The following is a 22,258-nucleotide window of genomic DNA, read 5'->3' as shown; positions in this document are numbered from 1 at the left end:
GAGTTGCGCAGACTGAGAGTTTTAGTCGTACCCAGTAATGATCATCGGAAACCCACGGTGCTGGCTTAGCTGCGGGTCCAGCAGAGCCTGCCTCGTTCTCCCACTCGCGCCCCTTCCCCGCATGTCCCACCCTCAGCCTGAGGCCCCAGCAGGCGGCTGTGCTGAGCCCGCCATGGGCCTTCTGTGGCCCTGCAGGAGCCCCAGAGCTTCCCTCCCACGGCCGGAGGAGCACGGTGCCGTGTGTGCTGATGGCGTCCCGCACCCACGCCCTCGCTGACCCTGCAAACAGACGTGCCCAGAGAGGAGAAAAGGCCACTGAGGCTGCTGACCAGCCCCCCAGACATGGGGGACTAGCTAATGACTAGAGCTCGGTTAACCCGTGTGACCAGCTCAGGAGGTTCTGAGGCACCATCAGCCCCACACAGGGTGCTGGGAGGAGATCAAGGCGGGTATTTCGGCCACGAGGGGCCTGAGATGTCAGAGAAGCAGTTGGCCGCGAGCGAGCGTCACAGACCTTGGCCGAGCGCAGGGCCTGGAGGCGCTTCGTGAGCTCTAAGCGCCACGCGGGTCTGGAGAGCTGCCGGCCGCTGCGGGGTGCGGGAGCCTTGGCCTCGCCACGTCAGCGCAGCCCCTGGGCGATTCCAGCCCAAGCCCCGGCCTCACAGTCTGCATCCAGGACGGGGGAGAATGAAGGGCCATGTCGCTGGCACGGATTTTTGCTCTCGGAACTCGGGGGTGTGAGAAGTAGCATGTTTTTAATTTTTAGATTTTATGTAACCACCCTGACCTCAAGCCCCCAGTCCACAAGGCTGGCAAGAAATTCATTCTCACCTCACCCCCAGGCCTGCAAGGGTTTCAGTTTCTGACACAGCATTGAGGGGCCCCTCCCTATGCAGGGAACCCCCTTAACAAAGTCGGGAAGCTTCTCCGACCCTGGGCTGCTTTTCCCCCTGGTCTCAAGCACTGGGCAGGGGTATGGAGATGGGCCTGACCACCCGCCTGCACGTGGGAGGAGGAAGAAGGGAAACACAAACACACACGCACACACACACACGCACACGCACACACACACGCACGCACTCGAAGCTCCCCATGAGCCGTCCTGCCTCAGACTTGATTCCGGGCCAGTCTCCTCCTCCTGGCTGCTCTGGGAATTCTTGAGGGGTTTTGAGGTTGACTTTTGCAGGAAAGGGCAGTGCCTTCTAATATGGTCACGGCCTCTGTGGCCTCCTTCCCTGGTGCGATGAAGGCTTGGACCTCTGACCGAGAGCCCTCTTCTTCCTCAGTGTCGCAGCCACTCGGGTCTCAGGGAATGACGTAGGCGGAGGGCTAGAGGTGGAGGCGGGATGGTCTGCATCAAAAATCCAGACAGACTAGGCCGGGCGCAGTGGCTCACGCCTGTAATCCTAGCTCTCTGGGAGGCCGAGGCGGGCGGATTGTTTGAGCTCAGGAGTTCGAGACCAGCCTGAGCAAGAACGAGACCCCGTCTCTACTAAAAATAGAAAGAGATTAATTGGACAACTAAAAATACACAGAAAAAATTAGCCGGGCATGGTGGCACATGCCTGTAGTACCAGCTACTGGGGAGGCTGAGGCAGGAGGATCGCTTGAGCCCAGGAGTGTGAGGTTGCTGTGAGCTAGGCTGACGCCACGGCACTCTAGCCCGGGCAACACGGTGAGACTCTGTCTCAAAAAAAAAAAAAAAATCCAGACAAGCTTACGACGTGCGGCTGGAGGATGGGTACAGAAGAGGGTGGTGGCGTGCAGTGACCTGCAAGCGTCTGAGCAGCTCCTAGCAGTGGGGAAGGAGGTGCTGAAGGTTCCAGAATGGCAGGTGGATCACATGGTGCCGTCGTGACAGAACCGTAGCACGTGAGATGCCAGGACAGCGTCTTCATTGATTCGGCTTTGTCCTTTCAGTTTAGTGAGTGTGAAAAAGCGTTTGTCGGGGCTTTTGTAAGGTAACTCCCACCCTTACTCTTCTCCTAAGTCTGAAGTTCCTCGGCGACGACCCCTTCCGGCTCCAGAGTCTCCCGCAGTGAATGTGCTTGGGTGGGGGAGGGCTCAAGGGCGAAGACGCGCACAGATGACGAGCGGTGTGTGAGGGTGAGCAATGCAGCCACCGTGTGGGGTGGCGGGAGCTTGGAGGGACAGGAGGGAGGGGCACAGAGGGAAGGGGTTTCTCCCACTCGTCTCCCCCGGACCAGCCCCGGGCAGGCTGCTCCCACAAAGCGGTTGCGGCGCGGTGGGTGGCTGGGCTGGGTAAGCCCCTGTGCAGGGGCAGCCGCAACCACGGGCTCCGCCCAGGCCCACTGACTTCCCTTCTCAACGAATCCATCCTTGTTTTCCTGTTTAGGGCCCCCCGGACGGCGTGGCAAGCCTGGGAGAAGAGGCGACCCTGGTGAGTCCCGGTTTTCCCAGTTCCTGGCCCAGGCTTGGAACTCGCTGGGGCCTGGTCGGGACACCTCCTCCCCACCCTCAGTCACAGCCCTTGGTCCCGGGCCGGCCTCCTCTCCCTTCCAATTCCAGCCACTTCTTCCAGAGGCCACAGTGCCCAGGACGCCTCTTCTTGGCTTCTTGGCATCTGCAGCCCCAGGGCTGCCCCTTCCGCGCTCAGGCACCCTGAATCTCACTGTCAGCCTCGGGCACTTCAGGCCCTGGTCTGCCCCTCTGAAACGGCCCCCCTCTCTGGGGCAGGAGGAGATGACTCGGCCCGCCGCGCCTCTCCCTCGGGCCCCCCAGCATGACACGACAGTGCTCCTGTGTGTCTTCACGCCCCAGACCTGGCCTGTCCTGCCCTCGGCAGAGCCACCGGGAGGAGACTGCTCCCTTCTTCCCACACGACCTCCAGGCGCACCCGTCCTCGCCACCCGTCCTTCCTGCCGTCTTCGCTCCACCCAGAACGAACTCACTGCCAGCCCGTGATCTGCCCCTGTCCCCCAACACCGGTGACTCTTCCCTGAGAGGCACTGACCCCGTCCCTTCCACTCGCCTTGCACGCGTCCACAGCCCCTCTGACATCGTCTTGGCCAAAGTCACCCCTGAGCCCTGATGGCAACACCGGTGGACACTTTCCTGTCTCTATCTCTCCCGACCCTCACTGGGGGCCACTGCCCCGCCCAGGCACACGTGGCTCGGCTCGGGCCTGCGTCCCCTCCCTCACCCCAGCCCCGGCTTCGGTGCTTGTCTCCTCGGCCCCCACTGCCTGTAGAACGAATCTCCTTGGCCCTCTTCTCTCCTCTCTCCCCACAACCTCCCATGCCTGTGGCCCCAGCTCCCCCATGACGCTGACAATGCCCCCCCACCTCCAGCCAGGTCCTCTCCTCCGGGAGGGTGGACATCTTCCCACTGAGGCCGGCAGCCCCCAGCTTGCTCTCCTGCAGCCTCCGAGTCGTAGGGAAAAAGGATCGAGTCACCTGCTTCCCGGTGCAGACACCCAGCGTCAGCCTCCTCCTCAGTACAGCTCGGACCCAGGCCCCCGTGTCCTCGTGTCACAGCCTCCTGCAGCCCTCGCCACCCACCATGTCGCTCCCCTCCAGCCTCGCTGCGAGTGTCCAGGGCCCTGCACCCTCTGAGCCTTCACTCTGTGTTCTCCCCTGCCCACAAAGTTCCCTCCTGGACTTTGACCCAAGTCCATTACTCTTTGTCCTTCAAGTCCAGCTCAAGTATGGTCACCAAGAAACCTTCTCTAACCCTTTCAGCTGAGGGGCATCACCCCACACCCAGCACAGAACGGGCCCCTGGCGTGTAAATGCATGGCACAGCGAACGAATGAATGAACGAATGAATGAGTATCTAGGGCCTGTGTGACTTCAGAGGGAGGGCGCAGTGGTGAGGCCAGAAGGACCCACCGCCAGGAGGACCCCAGGCCTGTCGGGCCCAAGGGAAGGAGGCAGGTTCTCTCCATCCTGCTCGCTGGCGCCGGGCACAGGCTGCTGCGTCCTGCTCGGCGGGGCGTTTCTGTGCCGAGCTCCTCACGCTTCTCACGCAGAGGCCTCCGCATGAGCTCCTCGCAGCTCGCCGGCAGGGAGCGCTCCCGAGTCCCTCTTCCTGCCTCGACCTCCAGAAGCGAAGGCTGTTTCGTGTCCCGCTGCCAGAGCTTCCTTTGCCTGGACCGCGTGTGACGCCCACTGCACCCGCCCCACCAGATACCCACTTCATTGCTCAGTTCTTCTTTCCTACCCTTGTGAGAGGTTTTATTGCCTTTTACTGTAAGCTTCTGACACGCTTTTTAGAAGGAGATGAGGAATACAATGTCACTTGTTTTTAGGGCAAAGCATAATATTACTCAGCTTACTCAAACATCTGTTAGAATTCTGACTGCAGTTTACAACAATCTGAAAGTCGGAGAAAGGCAAGGACTCCCTGGGCCTTTCACATCCTTGGTCTCACGGGATCCTCAGAGCACTGCAAGATAACGATTTGTTATTATTCCCATTTTGCAGATGAGAAAACTGAGGCTCCAAGGGGAGTAGTGTCTTGTCTAAGGCAGCACCTCCTCCCCCTCGGTGCCCTTTCCTTTGCAGTGTCCCGATTCTCTGCCTGTCAAAACGTAGCGAGAGCTGCACAGAGTAGATGTTCTCTCTGATTGGCCTTGGCTGGCCTGATGTTTATTTCTAGGTAGTCTCACACACATGCACATTCTGGCTTTGGCACCTTCCCTTGTACAAAGCAGGCCTTTTCCTGTGTCCCTGGGAGAAAGGCTCTTTTTGCCCAGGAGGCCTTCCTGCCTCTGCTGCAGAGAGGGGGATCTGCCTGCATGCAAGGTGGGGCCTCTCCGGCTCCGAATGGGAGCCTTCTCTGCAAAGCGCCTCGGGGTCCCGCAGCGTGTGTGTGTCTCTGTCAGATGTGGAATGCATTTCCCACGTCCCCAGCTGGTTCTTAGCTGGAGAAGCCCAGAATTGCCCCTGCACTGGGCTGGAATGGACCCCCAGGTGCTCAGGAGATGGTCCATAAGTGCTTATTGACAGGAAGGAGGAGCGAGAAAGAGGGCCTGGTGGGCAAATGAAGGATAAAGCGGTAGGAGGCAGGAAGACACAAGGGTGAAGCCATCCCATGGTGGCTGGCTGAGGCCTGTGCTAACCCTGCAGAGACAGATGGAGGTACTCACCGCATCTCCGAAGCTGCCAGCCTTAGATCAACAGTTTCAGTGCTAGGGTTTTTTATCTTCCTTGGCCCCAAGAAACTTTTTTAAAAATCCAGTGGAAGAAGCACTTCTGGAAAGGTAGAATAAGGACCTCTGAAAACCTGCTCTTCCATAAAAGCAGCAAGGACAGTGGGGAAAATTGACCTTTTCAGAACTCTGGGAATTAACAAAAGGTTTATAACAACCAAAGAAATGTTTATTTGGGGAAAATGCCTGAGTCGTGCTAAAAATAGTGAAGTTTGTAGTGTTTTAATTTGCTCCTCTCCCCAGCTCCTTGGTGGCCTTAAAAACCAGCAGTGTCACAGCCATAGTACTTGTGGAAACCAGCAGCCACTGGAGGAGGCAGAACAGATTTGAAGCTCCTCAAATGCTCATCCCCAGAAAATTGTCAATATTCGACCTGTCTGGCAGCTCCGTGGAAAATCACTGTGCACAAAGCTTGTCCTTATCGGGCCTGATAAAGAGCTTGCCCAGTAGGAAGAGCCCTATCCCCAAGGTGCTTAACAGAAATAATCGGTGGCGCTTGTTTAACATCTCAGCTGCCTGGAGTGATGATGCCAGCGGATGACTCAAAAAGTTTCAGTGAAAACCTAGGGCATGAGATGTTCAAAGGAGCTTCGAAAGCTACAACATACTCTTGGGAATCCAAAAGGCACATGCATGGGCAGGGCTGTGTACATGTCCAGGAAAAGACTGAGAGAGCCCTAGTCTCTCACCTCTGGCTGACCTTGAGACTCTGTCCGAGCAGGAAATGCAGGTGAAGGCAGAGCTGTAACCTGGTGGAGCACTGAAGCTGTGCTCCAACACACACAAAAGCCACCAGCAGAAAGTGGGAGGCTATTGGATCAAGGCACTAAAGGAAATCTCTGTATAAGCCGACCACGAAACTAAACAAGCAGTATTCAGAATTCAGTAGCTGCACGTGACAGAAAGTACACACTTTAAAGAATTCGTCCAGGAAAGCCTCTAAACACACAAAGCACAACAACAATAAACAGCAACGGCAACAAATCCTGTAAAGGAGAAAAGGAATCTCATTTCCAGAGTAGCCGCGTTGAATTATGTTAAATGTCCAGCTTTTAACAAAAAATTACAAGGCATCCACAGATAGAAGAAAGTGTGGCAGTAAAAAACAAAAAAAAAGCCATCAATAGAAATTGTCTCTGAGGCAGCCTAGTTGTACTTACTAGACAAAGATGTTGTATTGGCTATTATAAATATGTTAAAGGAACTAAAGGAAACCATGTCTAAAGAAATAAAGGAAAGCATGAGAATTATGTCCCACTAAACAGAAAATATCAATAACAAGATAGAAAGTAAAACAAAGAACCAAATACAAATTTTGGAACTTTAAAGTACATAACTGAAATGACAATTTCACTAGAGTGGCTCAACAGTAGCTTTGGGCTGGCAGAAGAAATACTCAGCAAACTTGCAGATAGGTCAATTGATAATTACCCAGCCTAAGGAACAGAAAGAAAAAAGCATGAAGAAAAATGAACGGAGCCTCAGAGACCTGTGAGTCACTGTAAAATGTCCCAAAATACATGTAACTATGGTCCTGAAAGGAGAGAAGAGAGAGAAATAAGCAAAGGAATGTAACAAACTCCAAGTGGGATAAATTTTTTTTTTTTTTTTTTTTTTTTGTAGAGACAAGGTCTTGCTTTTTTGCCCAGACTGGTCTCAAATTCCTGGCCTCAAGTAATCCTCCCATCTCAGCCTCCCAAAGTGCTGGGATTACAAGTGTTAGCCACAGCACCCAGCCAAGTATGACAACCTAAAGAGATACACACCTAAGCACGTCATAGTCACATTGCCAAAAGCAATCTGGAAAGCAGAGAGAGAAAAATACCCTATCACAGAAAAGGGATCTTCAATAAGATTAACAGGTGATTTCTCATGAGAAAGGATGAAAGCCAGAAGGCAGTGGGATGACATATTCAGAATGATGAAAGGGAAAAAAACTGTCAACAAAGAAATCTATACCCAGCAAAACTATCTTTGAAAAATGGAGAATAAACTAAGATATTTTCAAATAAAAATGAAGAACTTTGAGTTTTTGGCTCAGAAGAGGCCAAGGTGCAACTTTCTTTGGTCATCCCAAGTCTGGGTTCATCCAACACAAGCTGCCTCCACCGTGCCACCTAAGTTCAACGCCAACGAGATCAAAGTTGCGTACCTGAGGTGCACTGGTGGCGAAGGTGGTGCCGTGTCTGCCCTGGCCCCCAAGATTGGCCCCCTGGGTCTTTCTCCAAAAAAGATTGGTAATGACATCACCAAGGCAACTGGTGACTGGGAGGGTCTAAGGATTACAGTGAAACTAACTGTTCAGAACAGACAGGCCCAGATTGCAGTGATACCTTCTGCCTCTGCCCTGATCATCAAAGCCCTCAAGGAACCACCAAGAGACAGAAAGAAACAGAAAAACATTAAACACAATGGAAATATCACTTTTGATGAGATTGTCAACATTGCCAGACAGATACGGCACCGATCTTTAGCCAGAGAACTCTCTGGAACCATTAAAGAGATCCTGGGGACTTCCCAGTCTGTGGGCTGCAATGTTGATGGCCGCCACCCTCATGACATCATAGATGACGTCAACAGTGGTGTAGTGGAATGCCCAGACAGTTAAAAAGTACAAAAGAAAATATTTCAATAAAGGATCATTTGACACCCCCCAAAAAAAACCCACAAAAATGAAGAGAAGTTATCACTAGCAGACCTGCCCTACAAGAAATAGTAAGGAAAGTCCTTCAGTCTAAAATGAAAGGACACTAGGTAATAATTTAAATCCACACAAAGAAACAAAGAGCCAGTGAAGGTAACTATATAGGTAAATATGAAATATGGTATCAATGTACTTTTATTTATAACTGTTTTCTCTATTGTGATTTAAAAGACAACTGCATAAAACAGTAATGATAAAACTGTGTTGATGGGCTTATAATGTATAAAGTAGTAATTTTACAAAGTTTACAATGACATACAAAGGAATTAGCAATATTGGAGTGAGATATTTGAATACAATTGAATGTAAGTTATTAATCCAAACTGAAATATTTTAAAGTGTTAATTATGATCCCCAGGAAAACCAATAAAAAATAACTCAAAAAAATATATAGTAAAAGAAATAAGGGGCCAGGCACTGTGGCTCCTGCCTGTAATCCCAACACTTCGGGAGGCTGAGACGGGATGATTGCTTGAGGCCAGGAATTCAAGACCAGCCTGAGCAATATCACAAGACCCCATTTCCACAAAAAATAGAAAATTTAGCTGGGCATAGTGGCATGTGACTATAGTCCCAGCTACTTGGGAGGCTGAGGCAGGAGGAACACTTGAGGCCAGCAGTTTGAGGTTGCATTGAACTATGATGATGCCACTGCACTCTAGCCCAGGTGACAGAGTGACACCTGTCTCAAATAATAATAATAATAATAATAAAGAAAGAAGGGAATTAAAATGTAAAATGGTAAGACATAAAAAATATAAAATTTAAATAACAAACTGGCGTAGTCTACCTTGTGAGCAATTATAGTGAATATAAATGGATTAAATGCTCCAATCAAAGAAATTGTCAGAAATGATCAAATAAATAAATAGCATGATCCAAAAGATGCTCAACATCACTAATCATTAGAAAAATGCAAATCAAAACCCCAAGGAGATATCACCTCATAACACTAGGATGGCTACTAGTAAAAAAAGAGAAGGAGGAGGAGAAAAAGGAAATAAAGAAAAATAATAAGTGTTAATAAAGATGTGGAGAAATTGGAACCCTGGTGCACTGTTGGTGGGAATGCAAAATGGTGTAGCTGCTCTGGAAAACAGTATGGCAGTTCCTCAAAAAATTAAAAATAGAATTATCCTATGATCCAACAATACTGCTCTGAGCATGTCTCCAAAAGAACTGAAAACAGGGTCCTGAAAAAAATTGTTACAACAGTATTTATAACAGCATTATTCACATTAGCTAAAAGGTAGAAGCAACCCAAATTTCTATCAAAGGTTGAATGGAAAAATGAAATATGGTGTACACATACAATGGAATATTTTCGGCCTTAAAAAGGAAGGGCATTCTGCATGCTACAACATGGATGAGCCATAAAGACATTATGCTAAGTGAAATAATCCAGTCACAAAAAGAAAAATACTATATGATTTCTCTTAATATGAAGAAGCTAGAGTAGTTGAACTCATAGAAATAGAAAGTAGAATGGTGGCTGCCAGGGACCAAGGGGAGGGGAAATGAGGAGTTGTTTAGTGTGTATAGAATTTCAGTTTTACAAGATGAAAAATTTCTAAAGATTGAACTGTATGCTTAAAAATGGTTAAGATGACAAATTTTATGTCATGCCTATTTTACCACAATTAAAATTTTTTTAGAAACCATAATCCAGCCACATGCCATCTATAAGAGATGAACTTTAGATTTGAAAATGCAATGGGTTGAAAATAAAATTCTGGAAAAATACATCATGCAAACAATAACCAAAAGAGAGCTGCATTGACTATACTAGTATTAGGCAAAATAGACTTTAAGATAAAAATTGTTACTGGATAGAAAGAAGGACATTTTATAATGAGAAATAGAACATATAGCAATAATGAACTTACAAGCAGCTAACAACAGAGCCCCAAAATACATGAAGCAAAAACCAACAGAATTGAAGAGAAGAATAGACTGCTCAACAAAAATAGTTGGAGACTTCTGTACCCCCACTTTCAATAATGTATAGAACAAGTAGAGAAAAAAAAAAAGCAAAGAAATAGAAGACTTGAACAACACTATAAACCAACTAGACTTAACAGACCTCTATAGAATATTCCAACCAGTAACAGCAGAATACACATCTTTTCAAGTGAACATGAAACATTATCCAGGACACGCAGGGATGGGGAGCTTTCAGCTTTGAGGCTACATGTGTGGCCTTCTGGATCCTTGAGTGTGGCCTTTTGACCAAATCCAAATTTTACAGAACAAATCCTTTTAATAAAGGGATTTGTTCTGTGAAGTTTGGATTTGGTTGAGGGGCCACACTTGGGGATCTGGAGGGCCACACGTGGCCTTGAGGCCACAGGTTCCACATCTCTGGAAGCCTTAATAAATTTAAAAGGATTAAAACCATACAAAGTATGGTCTTTGACCACAAAGGAATTAAATTAGAAATCAATGATAGGAGGAAATATGGGACATTCACAAACATGGAGAAATTAAACATCACATTTCACAATAACCAATGACTCAAAGAATGAGTCACAAGGGAAAAAAATACTTTGAAACAAATGAAAATGAAAACACAACATACCAAAATATATGGAATGCTGAGTATATTTGGAGGGAAATTTATACCTGTAAGTACCTATGTTAAAAAAGAATGAAGATGTCAAGTCAGTAGCCTAACTTACCACCTCAAGAAACTAGAAAAATAAGAACAACTTAAACCAAAGCAAGTAAAAGGAGGAAAATCATAAAATTAGAGTAGAAAGAAATGAAATAGAAATTAGGGGAAAAAAGTAGAGAAAAATCAACAAAACTAACCAAAAGTTGACTCTTTAAAAAAAAAAAAAAAACAGAATTGACAAACGTTTAAGTAGACTGACCAAGAAAAAAGAGTGGAGTCTCAAATTACTAAAATCAGGAATTAGAAAGGACATCAGTAGCAAACTTACAAAAAAGGAAGAGAATTAAAAAGAAATATTATGAACAATTGTATGCCAACAAATTAGATAACCTAGGTGAAATTGGTAAATTCCAAGAAACACACAAACTGCTAAAACTGACTCAAAAAGAAATAGAAAACCTGAATAGACCTATAACAAGTAGAGAAATTGAATCAGTGATCAAAAAACTTCCTACAAAGAAAAACCCAGAATCAGATGGCTCCACTGATGAATTCTAACACTTAAAGAAGAATTAGTCACAATCCTTCACAAACTCTTACAAAACATAGAAGTAGAAGGGACACTTCCCAACGCATTCTGAGGCCAGATTTACTCAGATACCAAAACTAGACAAAGGCATCACAAGAAACAAACCTACAGGCCAATATCTCTTATGAATATAGATACAAAAATCTTCAACAACATAAGCAAATGAATCCAGTAATATATCAAAGGATTATACACCAAGAGAGGTTTATCCTAGAAATGCAAGGTTGGTTTAACACCCAAAATACAACCTATTATTGAATGAAAGGATTAAACCACATGATCATCTCAATAAATGCAGATAAGCATTTGACCAAATCCACAGCTTTTCATGATTTAAAAAACCCCACTCAACAAATTAAGAATAAAAGGAAACGTTTTCAACTTGATAAAGGGCATCTATGAAAAACCAACAGCTAATATCATACTCAGTGGTGAAAGACTGAATGATTTCCCCCAAGATCAGGAATAAGCCAAGGATGTTCATTCACTCTTGCCACTTCTATTCAATACTGTATTAAAGATTCTAGCCAGGGCAATTAGTCGAGAAAGTAATACAAAACGCATTAAGATGGGAAAAGAAGAAGCAAATGGCATGATCTTGTATACAGAAAATTCTAAAAAAGTCACACAAAAAACTTATTAGAGCTAATAAATGCATTAAACAAGGTTGCATGATACAAGATCCATATACAAAAATCAATTGTATTTTTATATACTAGGAATGAGAAATTTAAAATGAAATGAAAAGAGTTCCATTTACAAAAACATAAGGAAGAATAAAATACTTAGGAATTAATTTAACAAAAGAAGTTCAAGACTAATACACTGAAACCCATAAAACATTACTGAAAGAAATTAAAGAATACCTGTCTACTGGAAAAATATCCCATATTCATGGATTGTAAGACTTAATACAATGTTAACATTGTACTCCACAAATTGATCTACAGATTCAGTACAATCCCTCCCGGATTTTTCAGAAATTGATAAACTGATCCTAAAATGCATATGGAAATGCAAGAGATCCAGAATAGCCAAAACACTTGAAAAAAGAAAAACAAAGTTAAAGGACTCACACTTTCCAATTTTAAAATTTAACACAAAGTTACAGTAATCAAGGTAGTGTGGTACTGGCATACGGACAAACATAGGTCAATGGAATAGAATTGAGATCCCAGAAATAAATCTTTATATTTACTATCTATCTCTCTGTTTTATTTATTTGTTATTTTTTATTTTTTTAGAAACAAGATCTTGCTCTGTCCCCCATGCTGGAGTGCAGTAGTGCAATCATAGCTCACTGTAGCCTCGAACTCCTGAGCTCAAGCAATCCTCCTGCCTCAGCCTCCCAAGTAGCTAGGACTACAGGTTCATGCCACCATTTTTTGTAGAGACAGGGTCTCACTATGTTACTTAGGCTGCTCTCAAACTCCTGGTCTCAAGTGATCCTCCTGTCTCAGCCTCCCAAAGTGCTGAGATTAGAGGCCTGAGCCACCAGGCCCAGCCACTATCAATTTATTTTTGATAAGCATGCCAAGGTAATTCAGTGGTGCTAGGACAGCTAAATGTAAAAGAATGAAGTTGGACACTTTCCTCACATCACACACAAAAATTAACTCAAAATGTATCATAAACCTAAATGTAAGAGGTAAAGCTGTGAAATCCTTACAGTATAATAACACAGGAGTAAATCTTCATGGCCTTGAGTTAGGCAATAGTTTCTCAGATATGACACCAAAAGCAAAAGTTACAGAAGAGGAAATTAGTAAATTGGACTTGACCAAAATTAAAAATTCCTTGAGAGATTCAGCAGAAGATTTGAACTATCAGAAGAAATCAGAGAACTTGAAGATAGGCTGATCGAGATTATGCAATCTAAAGGACAGAGAGAAAATGACAGGAAGAAAAATCAACAGCCTCAGGGAAAAGTAGGACACCGTTGAGTGCACCAACATGCATGCAACCTACATGCCAGGAGGACAGGAAAACAGAAAAGAGCAGAAAAAATATTTGAGAAGATATGGATGAAGGCTTCCCAAGTTTGCTGAAAAGGAATAATCGACATATCCAAACAGCTTAATGAACTCTAAGTAGGGTAAATGCGAAGAGATACAGACCCAGATACATCATAGTAAAAATGCTGAAAGTCAAAGACAAAGAGAAAAATCTTGAAAGCAGCAAAAGAAAAATGGCTCATCTGTACAAGTAACTGCAATAAGATTAACAGGTGATTTCCCATCAGAAACAGGGGAGTCTAGAAAGCAGTGGGATGACATGACATAGTCAAAGGAAAAAAAAAACTCTGGCAGCCAAGAGTTGTATATCCACAAAACTACCATGAAAAATGAAGAATAAATAAAATTATGTAGTGGTGATGGTCACACAATTTTGTGAATATACTAAAAATCACTGAAGTGTACACTTTTAAGAGTGATTTTATGGTACATGAATTATATCTCAATGAAGCTGTTACTACTTTGTTTGGTTTACTTTCCACCCAGACTTCTAACCAGCACCACTGCCTGCCCTGCACAGTGTGTGAGCAAGGTCCGGACCCGAGCCAGCCTCCGTGCCCAGGCTGGCCTGCCTGACACTGGATTCCAGAGACGCAGCCTGACAGTCCCGTCACAGCCAAATGCGGGAGGCCCATCTGAGATGCCGTTTATTTTGGAGCTTCTTTAAATCTGTTGTACAGTCAGGGCTGGTTCCACAACATGAACTCAAACAACAGAAAACTACCAGCTGTGTTTCTCTTCTCCCTGAGATCTGAGATGCGTGCGAGTGTGTGCGCGTGCCCAGGCACACAAGAGAGAGAAGGAATGCTATAAATTCAGCCTGCACTTGTTTTTTGGTGCCTCCTCTGTGCCAGTGCTGTACTGGGCACTTTCCACGTAGTATCTATCTCATTCGATCCTTGTAGCAGCCCGGAAAGGCAGAGATGGTTATTCCCCAAGTCTCATAGGAGCAAACTCCTAACTCACTATCCTGGCTCACTCACTTGTTATTGCCTCTGGATTTGCCAGCCTCTAAGCTTCATTTCATGTCTGCAAACTTGGTTCAAAAGTCCTTGGCCCACGCTGCTTCTCTGGGGAAAAGTTCCTGAGAAGCATGGCCGAAGAGGGTTGTCCCCAGGGAGCGGGTAGGTTTGGGTTTCCAAGAGTCGAGAGCCAGGGCACGGAGTCTTTCCTAAGCTGGCCGAACAGGAGAGGCAGAGGGCTTGGTCAGAACCCGGCAGAGCAGTGACAGGCAAAGGGGGAGTGGGAGCCTAGGGACAGCAGAGGGGAACAGGTACGGGGCTGTGAGCAGGGGTAATGACCTCAGCAGCCTCCAGTCACCAAAACTGGCCCTCGTCTCCCGACGTGTGGGCCGGGTCCCTGTCGGGCTGTGGGAAATCCTCTTCCCAGCTTGCCTTCCAGGAAGCCCGAACACACCCTTTGGGAATCACTGAGGAAATGGCTGTCCCCTGAGGAGCCAAGGGCTCAAGGTGGCATTGGGGGTGCCCAGGCCCCCGCCCACCTCTGCTTACCTGTCAACACCAAGCGAGCAGCTCGCCCGCCCAAGCCCTTTCTCCTGACCTCCAGCTGCGAAGGGGCACAGCTCCCAGCCGGCCACATCCACTCAGCTAAAGAGGCCAGAATCACGGCACTGCCTACTGCCTTAGACCCATTCCACTCGCTTCCCAAGTCACATGGCTCTTACTGAATTGTTCCCACATTCCTGGCGGCAGAGTCAAGGAGTCCAGCTGATCCCCGGAACACGTGTTTGGAAGCTGTGTGCAGAGCGCAGGCCGGAGGGCACTGCCGTGTGGCCAGCTGGAGGCTGCAGGCAGCCCCCACTCTGAGCAGGACGCCTGGATGGCCCGGGCCAAGCCCTCCACCCCGTCCCTCACTCCCGGGTGCCCAGCTTTGCAGGCAGCCGAGTCCATCTCCGCAGGCCCTGGACAGCGAAGTCAAGTGCAGGGGGCCGGGGAGGCGATGGGCTGCCAGCTGGGCCCTGCCCTTCCCGCCCCAGGCACTCAGCACGCACTGATGAAGCGCCTGTGCCTGCCGGCCCTGATCCGGCCAGCGGGAGACAGCGCGAACCCAGCAGATGTCCCAGCGCAGGGGCTGCCTTGCCGGTGGGGCTGACAGACAGTCATCGACACTCAAACGAATGGATGTAATCATCGCAGACGCTGCAAGTGGAAAGGAAATGACAGGGAGGGATGAGAGAAGCCAGTGAGCCAAGGGTGAGGAGTTGAATGTCACCGCTGCGGAAGGCTTGTCCAAGGTGGTGACAGTGAAGCCACGCCAGGCTGGCCACAGGAACATGGCAGAGGTGCATGTCCTAAGGTCAAAGAGAGCTGGCTCCTTAGAGAACTGAGAGAGAAGAGTGGAGCAGGGCGCAGGGGCCCAGCGCATCAGGGATCGGTCAGGAGCAGGCCACACAGGAAGGCTGCGCCAGGAGTTTGGATTTTATTCCCTGTGCCATGGGGAGCCCTAGGAAGGGGGTGGGCACTTTTTAAAGGCCCCCCTGGCTGGGGGGTTGGGTGCCCAGAAGAAGGAGTCCCGTTAGGAGGCTGTCACAGCAGTGTGGGCGTGAAGCGACGGTAGCCTGGTGACATGGCGCCAGTGGGACCCGAAAGAGGTGGTGGATCCGTGTGTCCGGGAGTCCTGCAGATGGGTTAGAGGTGGCCTGTCCCAGCAGCGATGGGACCAGTCTCTGGAATGCTGCCATTCCCACTCTGGCCCCCTCTGGAAACTGTGGGTGGCGCCACGGGTTTAGCATCCCACAGGGCTGCTTCGGGCCTAGACTGCCCTCCCACTAGCCAGGTGATCTCAGACTCCACACACCCTGCCGGGACCTCCAGGGAGGCTCAGTACACATGAGATCTCTTTCTGCCAAAATGGTCCCTCTCTGCCCCCCTTTATTAGGCTTGAAGTCAGATTGCCTGGGTTCTGCCCAGGTCAGAGGAGAGTGTGAGCCTGGGCGTGGAATCTGTTCTGAGCCTCAGTTTCCTCATCTGTAAAAGGCAGCTAGTGAGGTTGCAGCAGGGGTTTCACGAGATGGTCTGGGTAACGCAGACAGCAGGGTTCCCAACTCTGACAAGCGCTCTGTGAGAGAGCGGGGGCCACTCTTACAGCTCCTCCTCTGTCTCCCCGGGGCTCCACCTCGTGCCAGTCCCCAGGGCTCTGCTCTCAGGACCTGGGCTCTCAGAATGATCCCGTCCCAGGTTCCTCGGAGGGAGCTTGGAGGTGAGCGTGAGGAAAGGCAGCAACAGCTGGGAGGAGCACGCAAAGACAGAGCCTCCTCCAGCCGTTGTTAGTGTGTGGACTCTTCTGACTTGGCGAACCATGCGAGTGTCCAGTGACGTGAAACTCAGCGTCCCTGCCACCCTGTGCTCCGGCCATTCTGCTCCTCCACTCGGAGGCACCCTGATGACCACCTCTAGCGTCCACACCTAGAGATGTTCTGTGTTTATACAAACAAAAGTCTACAGATTATTTTAGCACAAATGGCTGCATATTATACTTACCATTCTACACCTTTTTTAAAATGTAGCAGTATGCCTTGGAGATTGTTCCATGTCAGAACATACAAAACTTCATCTTTTTCACGGCTACATAGCATTCCGTTTACAGATGTACCGTCCTTTACTCAATCAGCTCCATTTGTGCTGTTTCTAATGTTTTTGCTATCTCAACAGTTCTGCAATGAATATTCTTATACACCTGTCCTTTACGTATATGTTAACATAGCTAAAAAATAAATTTCTAGGAAGGATAGTTGTGGCAATTGACACATACATTTTAAATCTTAGTAAGTATTGCCAAATCTCTCTCTAGAGAGAAGGTTCTGATTTATCCTCTTCCCAGTCTTCCTTGCCCTTCACACAGTCAGGCTTTTTTCAGGTCATCAGGTTTTTTCATTTTTCTAATCTGGTATGATCATAATTTCGACCTTCATTTCTTTTATTATTAATGAGGATGAGCATTTGTAGCTACAAAAGTCCATCTTCAATCATAATTCATGTTTTTAAGGGCCATTTGTATTTTCTCTCCTGTGGACTGGACTCTCTATACCTATCTTTGGGCCATTTTTCTATTAGATTGCTGATGTTTTGAGAGTTGATTTGTAGGAGCATTTTCATATCAAAGTACCTGGCCTTTGTGATGTGCGATGGATATTTTTTTTTTCCCCAGTTTGGCTTTTGACTTTGCTTCCAGGACTTTTTGCCTTGCAGACATTTTGGGGGTTTCTATGATTGGATCAGATGCTTCTTTTATGGCTTCTGGATTCTGAACTATAGTTAGAAGAACCTGCCCCTCTACAAGGTTAAGAAGGAATTTTCCCACATTTTCTTCTAGGATTTTTAGTTTTCTTAACATATAAATCTTTGATCCTTATGGACTTTATCCTGGTTTATGCTGAGGCATGGATCCAATTTCAGTATTTCCTGAAACCTCTGGTTTGCCCACGGCACTCTGCTAATGACATGTCTCTCCCCGCTGGTCCGAGGGGCTTGGGTGGGGGCAGCCAGGGAGGGAGCCAGGTCGTGGTGCGGGGGAATGAGATCACCGTGTGGAAGGCACGCTGGATTCGGGCCTTTGTCCTAGGCACAGTGAGGAGCGGGCGTCCTGGTCAGACCTGCGTTAACATGTCTCTGGCCCCAGGATGGGGACTGCGGTGGCCGTGCGGCCACACGTTTCAAGCCATCTCTGATCCCAGGCGCACTGACCTCATTGCTAGCGGGTTTCGGCCCCCGGTCACCAGCCCTCTCTCCAACGCTACTTCTGGGTGAATTCCTATGAATCTTGACAGCCACGCAGAAGCCCCTTGCACACCCCACCCCTGGGTCCCGTGGCCTCCACCCACCAAGGCCTCTGCCTCCTATGGCCCTGACTGACGCCACGTCACCACCAATAAATGCAGCATCCACGAAATCTCGGTTCACACATTCCAGCCCACTCCCTTAGTTCCCTGATCTCACTAACCTTCAGAGCCACAGATCTCAGCCTTGACCCCTCAGCTAGAATCCTCCTGGCCATCCCCTGTAAACCTAGCCCTCCACACCCTCCACCGCGGCGCTCAGGCTCACTGTGACTGGAGAGAAGCAGCCCCGGTCGTCTCACCTTGAATTCCAGACCCCAGTGGCCCTTCATGCCACCTGGCCGAGGCCACGTTCCCCACCTGCTCAGCCTCCCCCATGTTCCCCCCGACACCTCCCCTACCCCCACCACCCATGGCCAATGGCCTTGGCCTCCCACTTCACGGGAAGTGTCGGCACAATCAGAACGAGCTTCCTAGGTCCCGTTCTAGCCCCACCCCATGGCCGCGCCCCTGGCAGCACCTGCTTCCCCTGCACCAGCGCCTCCTCTTCACCAGGGCCCAGCCCACTCTGCTCCCCAAGAACATTGCTCCAGGAATCCCCTCTTCCTGGCCTCTCAGTCTTCCCTCTCTGCCAGAAGACTCCTCCAAACATGCTCCTACATCTCTCCTCTTAAACACCCACTCGGGACCCCATGCCCCCAAAGCAACTGCTCTGTTCCCCATGGGGCAGAACTCCTCAAAGCACCCCCTGGCCGCATTCTTCCGGTTACTCCTCTCTGAAACCCTCTCCAATCTGACTTCTGCTCCCATCTCTGCCGGGACGTGCCTCTGCGTTGCAGATCCAGTGGTCAGTTCTTGGTCTTCTCACCTGACCCTTCAGTGGTACAGTCACTGTGCACTGTGCACAGGTGACCGCTTCCTCCTGCAGACACTGTCTCCACTTGGCTGCCTTCTCTTCTCCCCAGCTTCTCAGGGTTAGGATGTCCCCAAGCACCATGTGTGCCGAGCTGAGCTCCTGTCCTTCCAGCCAAACCTGCCCCCACCACGGTCCCGCACCTCTGTTGGTGGCAACTCCATCCTTTCGGTTGCTCAAGTCAAATTTGGGGCATCTTCCTTGACCCACCGCTCTCACACTCCACACTCTGTCTGCGGGAAATCCTCTTGGCTCTACCGTCACAATCAATCCAGAATCCAGCCACTCCCACCACCACCTGAGACCACCCACTCTGAGCCACCAGCACCTGTCCCCTGCATCACTGTGACAGCCTCTGGACTCTACCCCTGCCAGCCCACGTGGCGGGATCTTTGCAAACCCGAGCCAGGTCACGTCCTCTCTCTGCTCTAACCCTGCAAGGGCTTCCGTCTCAGAGAAAAGGTAAAGTCCCAAGAATGGCCAATAAGGCCCTACCCATTGCCTCTCTGAAGCCACCTCCCACCCTTTGGCCTGTCGCTGTCCCGTAAGCACACCAGCACCCTCCTGCACTCAGGTCTTTGCACTGGCTGTTTCCCTGCCTGGCACGTATTTTTTCCGGGAATCTGCATAGCCAAGTCCTACACTTCTTTGAAGGCTTTGTTCAAATGTCGTCTACCCTGACTACCCTATCGAATATTCCAGTCTGCCCCCAGCACTGACAGCTCCCCTTTCCCCGCCAGTAACACTGGTCACTTTCTGGGTGATTTACTTATTTATTACACTTATTATATCTCGTCTGTCTCTCTCACTAGAAGGTAAGCTCTGTCAGGACAGGGACTTTTGTTATTTTCACTGATGTACCCCACGTGCCCAGAGCTGGGTCTGGCAGAGAGCAGGTACCAGAGTGAAGAGGGAGACAGGTCGGCTAGGAAGTCATCGCAGCAGTCTAGAGATGGCGGTGACACGGACTGGGCTGCTGCTGGAGAGAGAGGAGTGGGCGGGCTCCAGAGCCAGGGCGGTGGATGCGCTGACAGGGAGGGAGGAGAGCGTGTCCAGGTGGCTCCGCGTTTTCCAGTTCACACGGTCCGATGGAAGGTGACATTGCTCATGGAGACCAGGAGCTGGGGAAGAGGAGCAAGTCTGGGCAGAAGATCATATGTGCAGCCGCGGACTTCGTTTGAGGAATCTTTGAATTATTCACGGGGAAATGCCAAGGGGCAGGTTGGAAAGGAAGCCTGGCACTCCCAGGCCCAGCCTGGGCTGGGGGGACAGTGGGGCCTCTTCTGCATGGTAGCCGTGAGCGGGGATGAGGTCCTTCAGGAAGACAGGAGCGGAGACAGAGACGCGCAAGGGGGGACGGAAGAGAAGAGAGCCCAGACCAGAGACTTGAGGAGCCTGTGCACGTGGGCCTGTAGAAGCCACTTGCACATAGGGCTGGCTGCAGAGTCAACCAGAGAGTCAACCAGAGAGAAGGGAGGCGGGAGGAATGTCACTTGTTGTCGGGACGCCAAAGGAAGACAGCACGTCAAGAAGGAGGGCCCAGTCACAGCCAGGACGCTGCCAGGAGGGCGAGTAAGATGAGGAGGAGAAGCATCTGTTGGGTTTACTGACTGGAGGCAGATCATGGAGACCTTGGTGGGAGCTGTCTTGGTGGTGTGACGGGGATGGGGTCCAAACCAGAGTCACAGTAGGAGATGAGGGGTCAGGGACCAGGAGTGGCTGTGAGGGAGAGAGCAGAGACAGGGCAGTGATAGAACAGGGCGCGGGACCAAAGGACGGCTTTGTCATCAGAGCAACTAGAGCAATTCCAGAGCTATTGGGAAGGATCCACCTGCGAGGGGAGCTTTGCTGTGATGGGCAGAGAGGGAACGGCGGGCAGGGCTGGGCCCCAGGGAAGGTCAGAGGAAAGAGGCCCTAATCCAAGGTGGGTCAGTTCCTCTGAGTTAAGCAGAGGGGCACAGAGAGGAGGACGGGGTGGGCGCAGGGGCAGGAGCAGGGGCAGGAGCAGGGGCAGGTGGGGTGCAGGCACCCATGACTAGCACTGGAAAGGTGATGGGGAGTCTGCTTGTTTTCTTGGGAAAACATTATAGGAATCAAGGTCCTCAGCTGAAGTGAGGAGTCAGCCTTGTGGGGTGTCCCAAGTCACCAGCACCCTGCTCTGTGCCCTAGTCTGATGTAGTCAGGAAACCACAGTCCCCACGTCACCATTCCTGGGTATGAGTACGTCAGTTTTTCATGCCAAAAATCCTTGTCGTCTCTCTCCTTCCCCTAGGCCCCCGTGCCCTACCATTAGCTCAGTCAATAAGCTCTGTGTCTCCTCTCTGACCAGCGTCTCCTGACCCTCACACCTCCGCATTGCCAAGCCGGTGCCCGCACCCAGGCCGCCAGCACCTGCCTGGGGACACCTGCAGCGCATCTCCGAGGCCTCTCTTGCCCACTCCATGCAATGGCTGCCACTGCCCTCAGGACCCAGCCCTCCAGATCACAGCGTGAAACAAGGCCCTGTGCTTGGCTGGCCCTGCCTTCTCCCGGGCCCTCCCTCCACTTCTCCTAGCTGCTCAAAAGCCCATGACCTTGGCACGTCCTGAGCTCTTCGCCTCTGCAGCGTTCTTCCCCAGACAGTCAGTTCCCACTCCCCTGCCGGTCTTGGCCTCTCTGCCTTCCAGAGTCGGCCCAGCCTCAGGACTCGTCAAGTCCCTCGTGACGCGCCTGCAGCGTCCCGTGCTCCGCCCCCCGCCCCGGTGTGATTGTCGTCCTCAGTATCCTTCTGCTTAGTGGACGTTCTGTGACTCGGGTTTCGCCGCTTGTACTCACTCCTGGGTCCCCCGACCTGCCCCTCGCTCCTGGCTCGCGCTTGACATTCCGTAAATACCCACTGGCCGACTGAGCGCTGAGTGCTGCCTGCCGGGGCGGGCCTCATCCTCAGAGCGAGGTTTGGGTCTGATGGGGCAGAGCAGGCAGCGGCATGGCTTAGGCAAAGCGCACCTGGGTGGCAGTCGGGAGACCCCCTTCCTGGCTGAGCTCCACCCCTAACCAACGACGTGGCCTTGGACAAGTCCCTCCTCCCTGTGCCTCTGTGTTGTCAGCTGTCGAACGGAGATGTTCGTCATCCCTCTCACAAAAGCTTGTTGGGAAAGTCAAATGCAACAGTGGATAACGCAACACACTTTGCAAACTGCAAGGTGAAGCCCCTGTGGGTTTCTCGTAAGTGCTCTCCGTGAGCCCTCGTCTGGTGGGACCGTCCCAGCGGCAGCACCAGCCCGCGCCTCCAGACTCGCCCCTGCCACTTCCCGTGCACACCGGACCCCAGGCTGGGCCTTGGCACCCCCACGTCTGCTCAGCCGCACACATCTGCATGCCCTCCTTTGCGTTCTTCCCTCTGCCCAAAATGCTTGCTCCCCTACGTCTCTCCCCCTCAGTGGAAACGCGCCCACCCCTGGTGAGCACGAGGACTT

The 22,258-nt window shown here is 50.0% G+C and overlaps 1 protein-coding gene and 1 pseudogene across 2 annotated transcripts in view; both read left to right on the top strand.

Annotated features, from left to right (window-relative positions):
* Positions 1-22,258, top strand: part of COL23A1 (collagen, type XXIII, alpha 1) — a 333,882-nt gene that overhangs the window by 264,279 nt on the left and 47,345 nt on the right. Inside the window, exon 3 of the mRNA XM_012654681.1 lies at positions 2,357-2,401. Coding sequence (XP_012510135.1) covers positions 2,357-2,401 — 45 coding nt within the window. The remainder of the gene's footprint in view (positions 1-2,356; positions 2,402-22,258) is intronic.
* Positions 5,005-7,781, top strand: LOC105818580 (annotated as a pseudogene). The gene is made up of 2 exons (XR_001137900.1): positions 5,005-5,019; positions 7,215-7,781. The product of XR_001137900.1 is annotated as a 60S ribosomal protein L12 pseudogene (transcript).

The sequence above is a fragment of the Propithecus coquereli genome, unplaced genomic scaffold (genome assembly GCF_000956105.1).
Source record: "Propithecus coquereli isolate 6110/MARCELLA unplaced genomic scaffold, Pcoq_1.0 Scaffold443, whole genome shotgun sequence".
NCBI classification, from domain to species: domain Eukaryota; kingdom Metazoa; phylum Chordata; class Mammalia; order Primates; family Indriidae; genus Propithecus; species Propithecus coquereli.
Note: the sequence above shows the minus strand (reverse complement) of the source record. Positions and strands in the feature narration are given on the sequence as shown.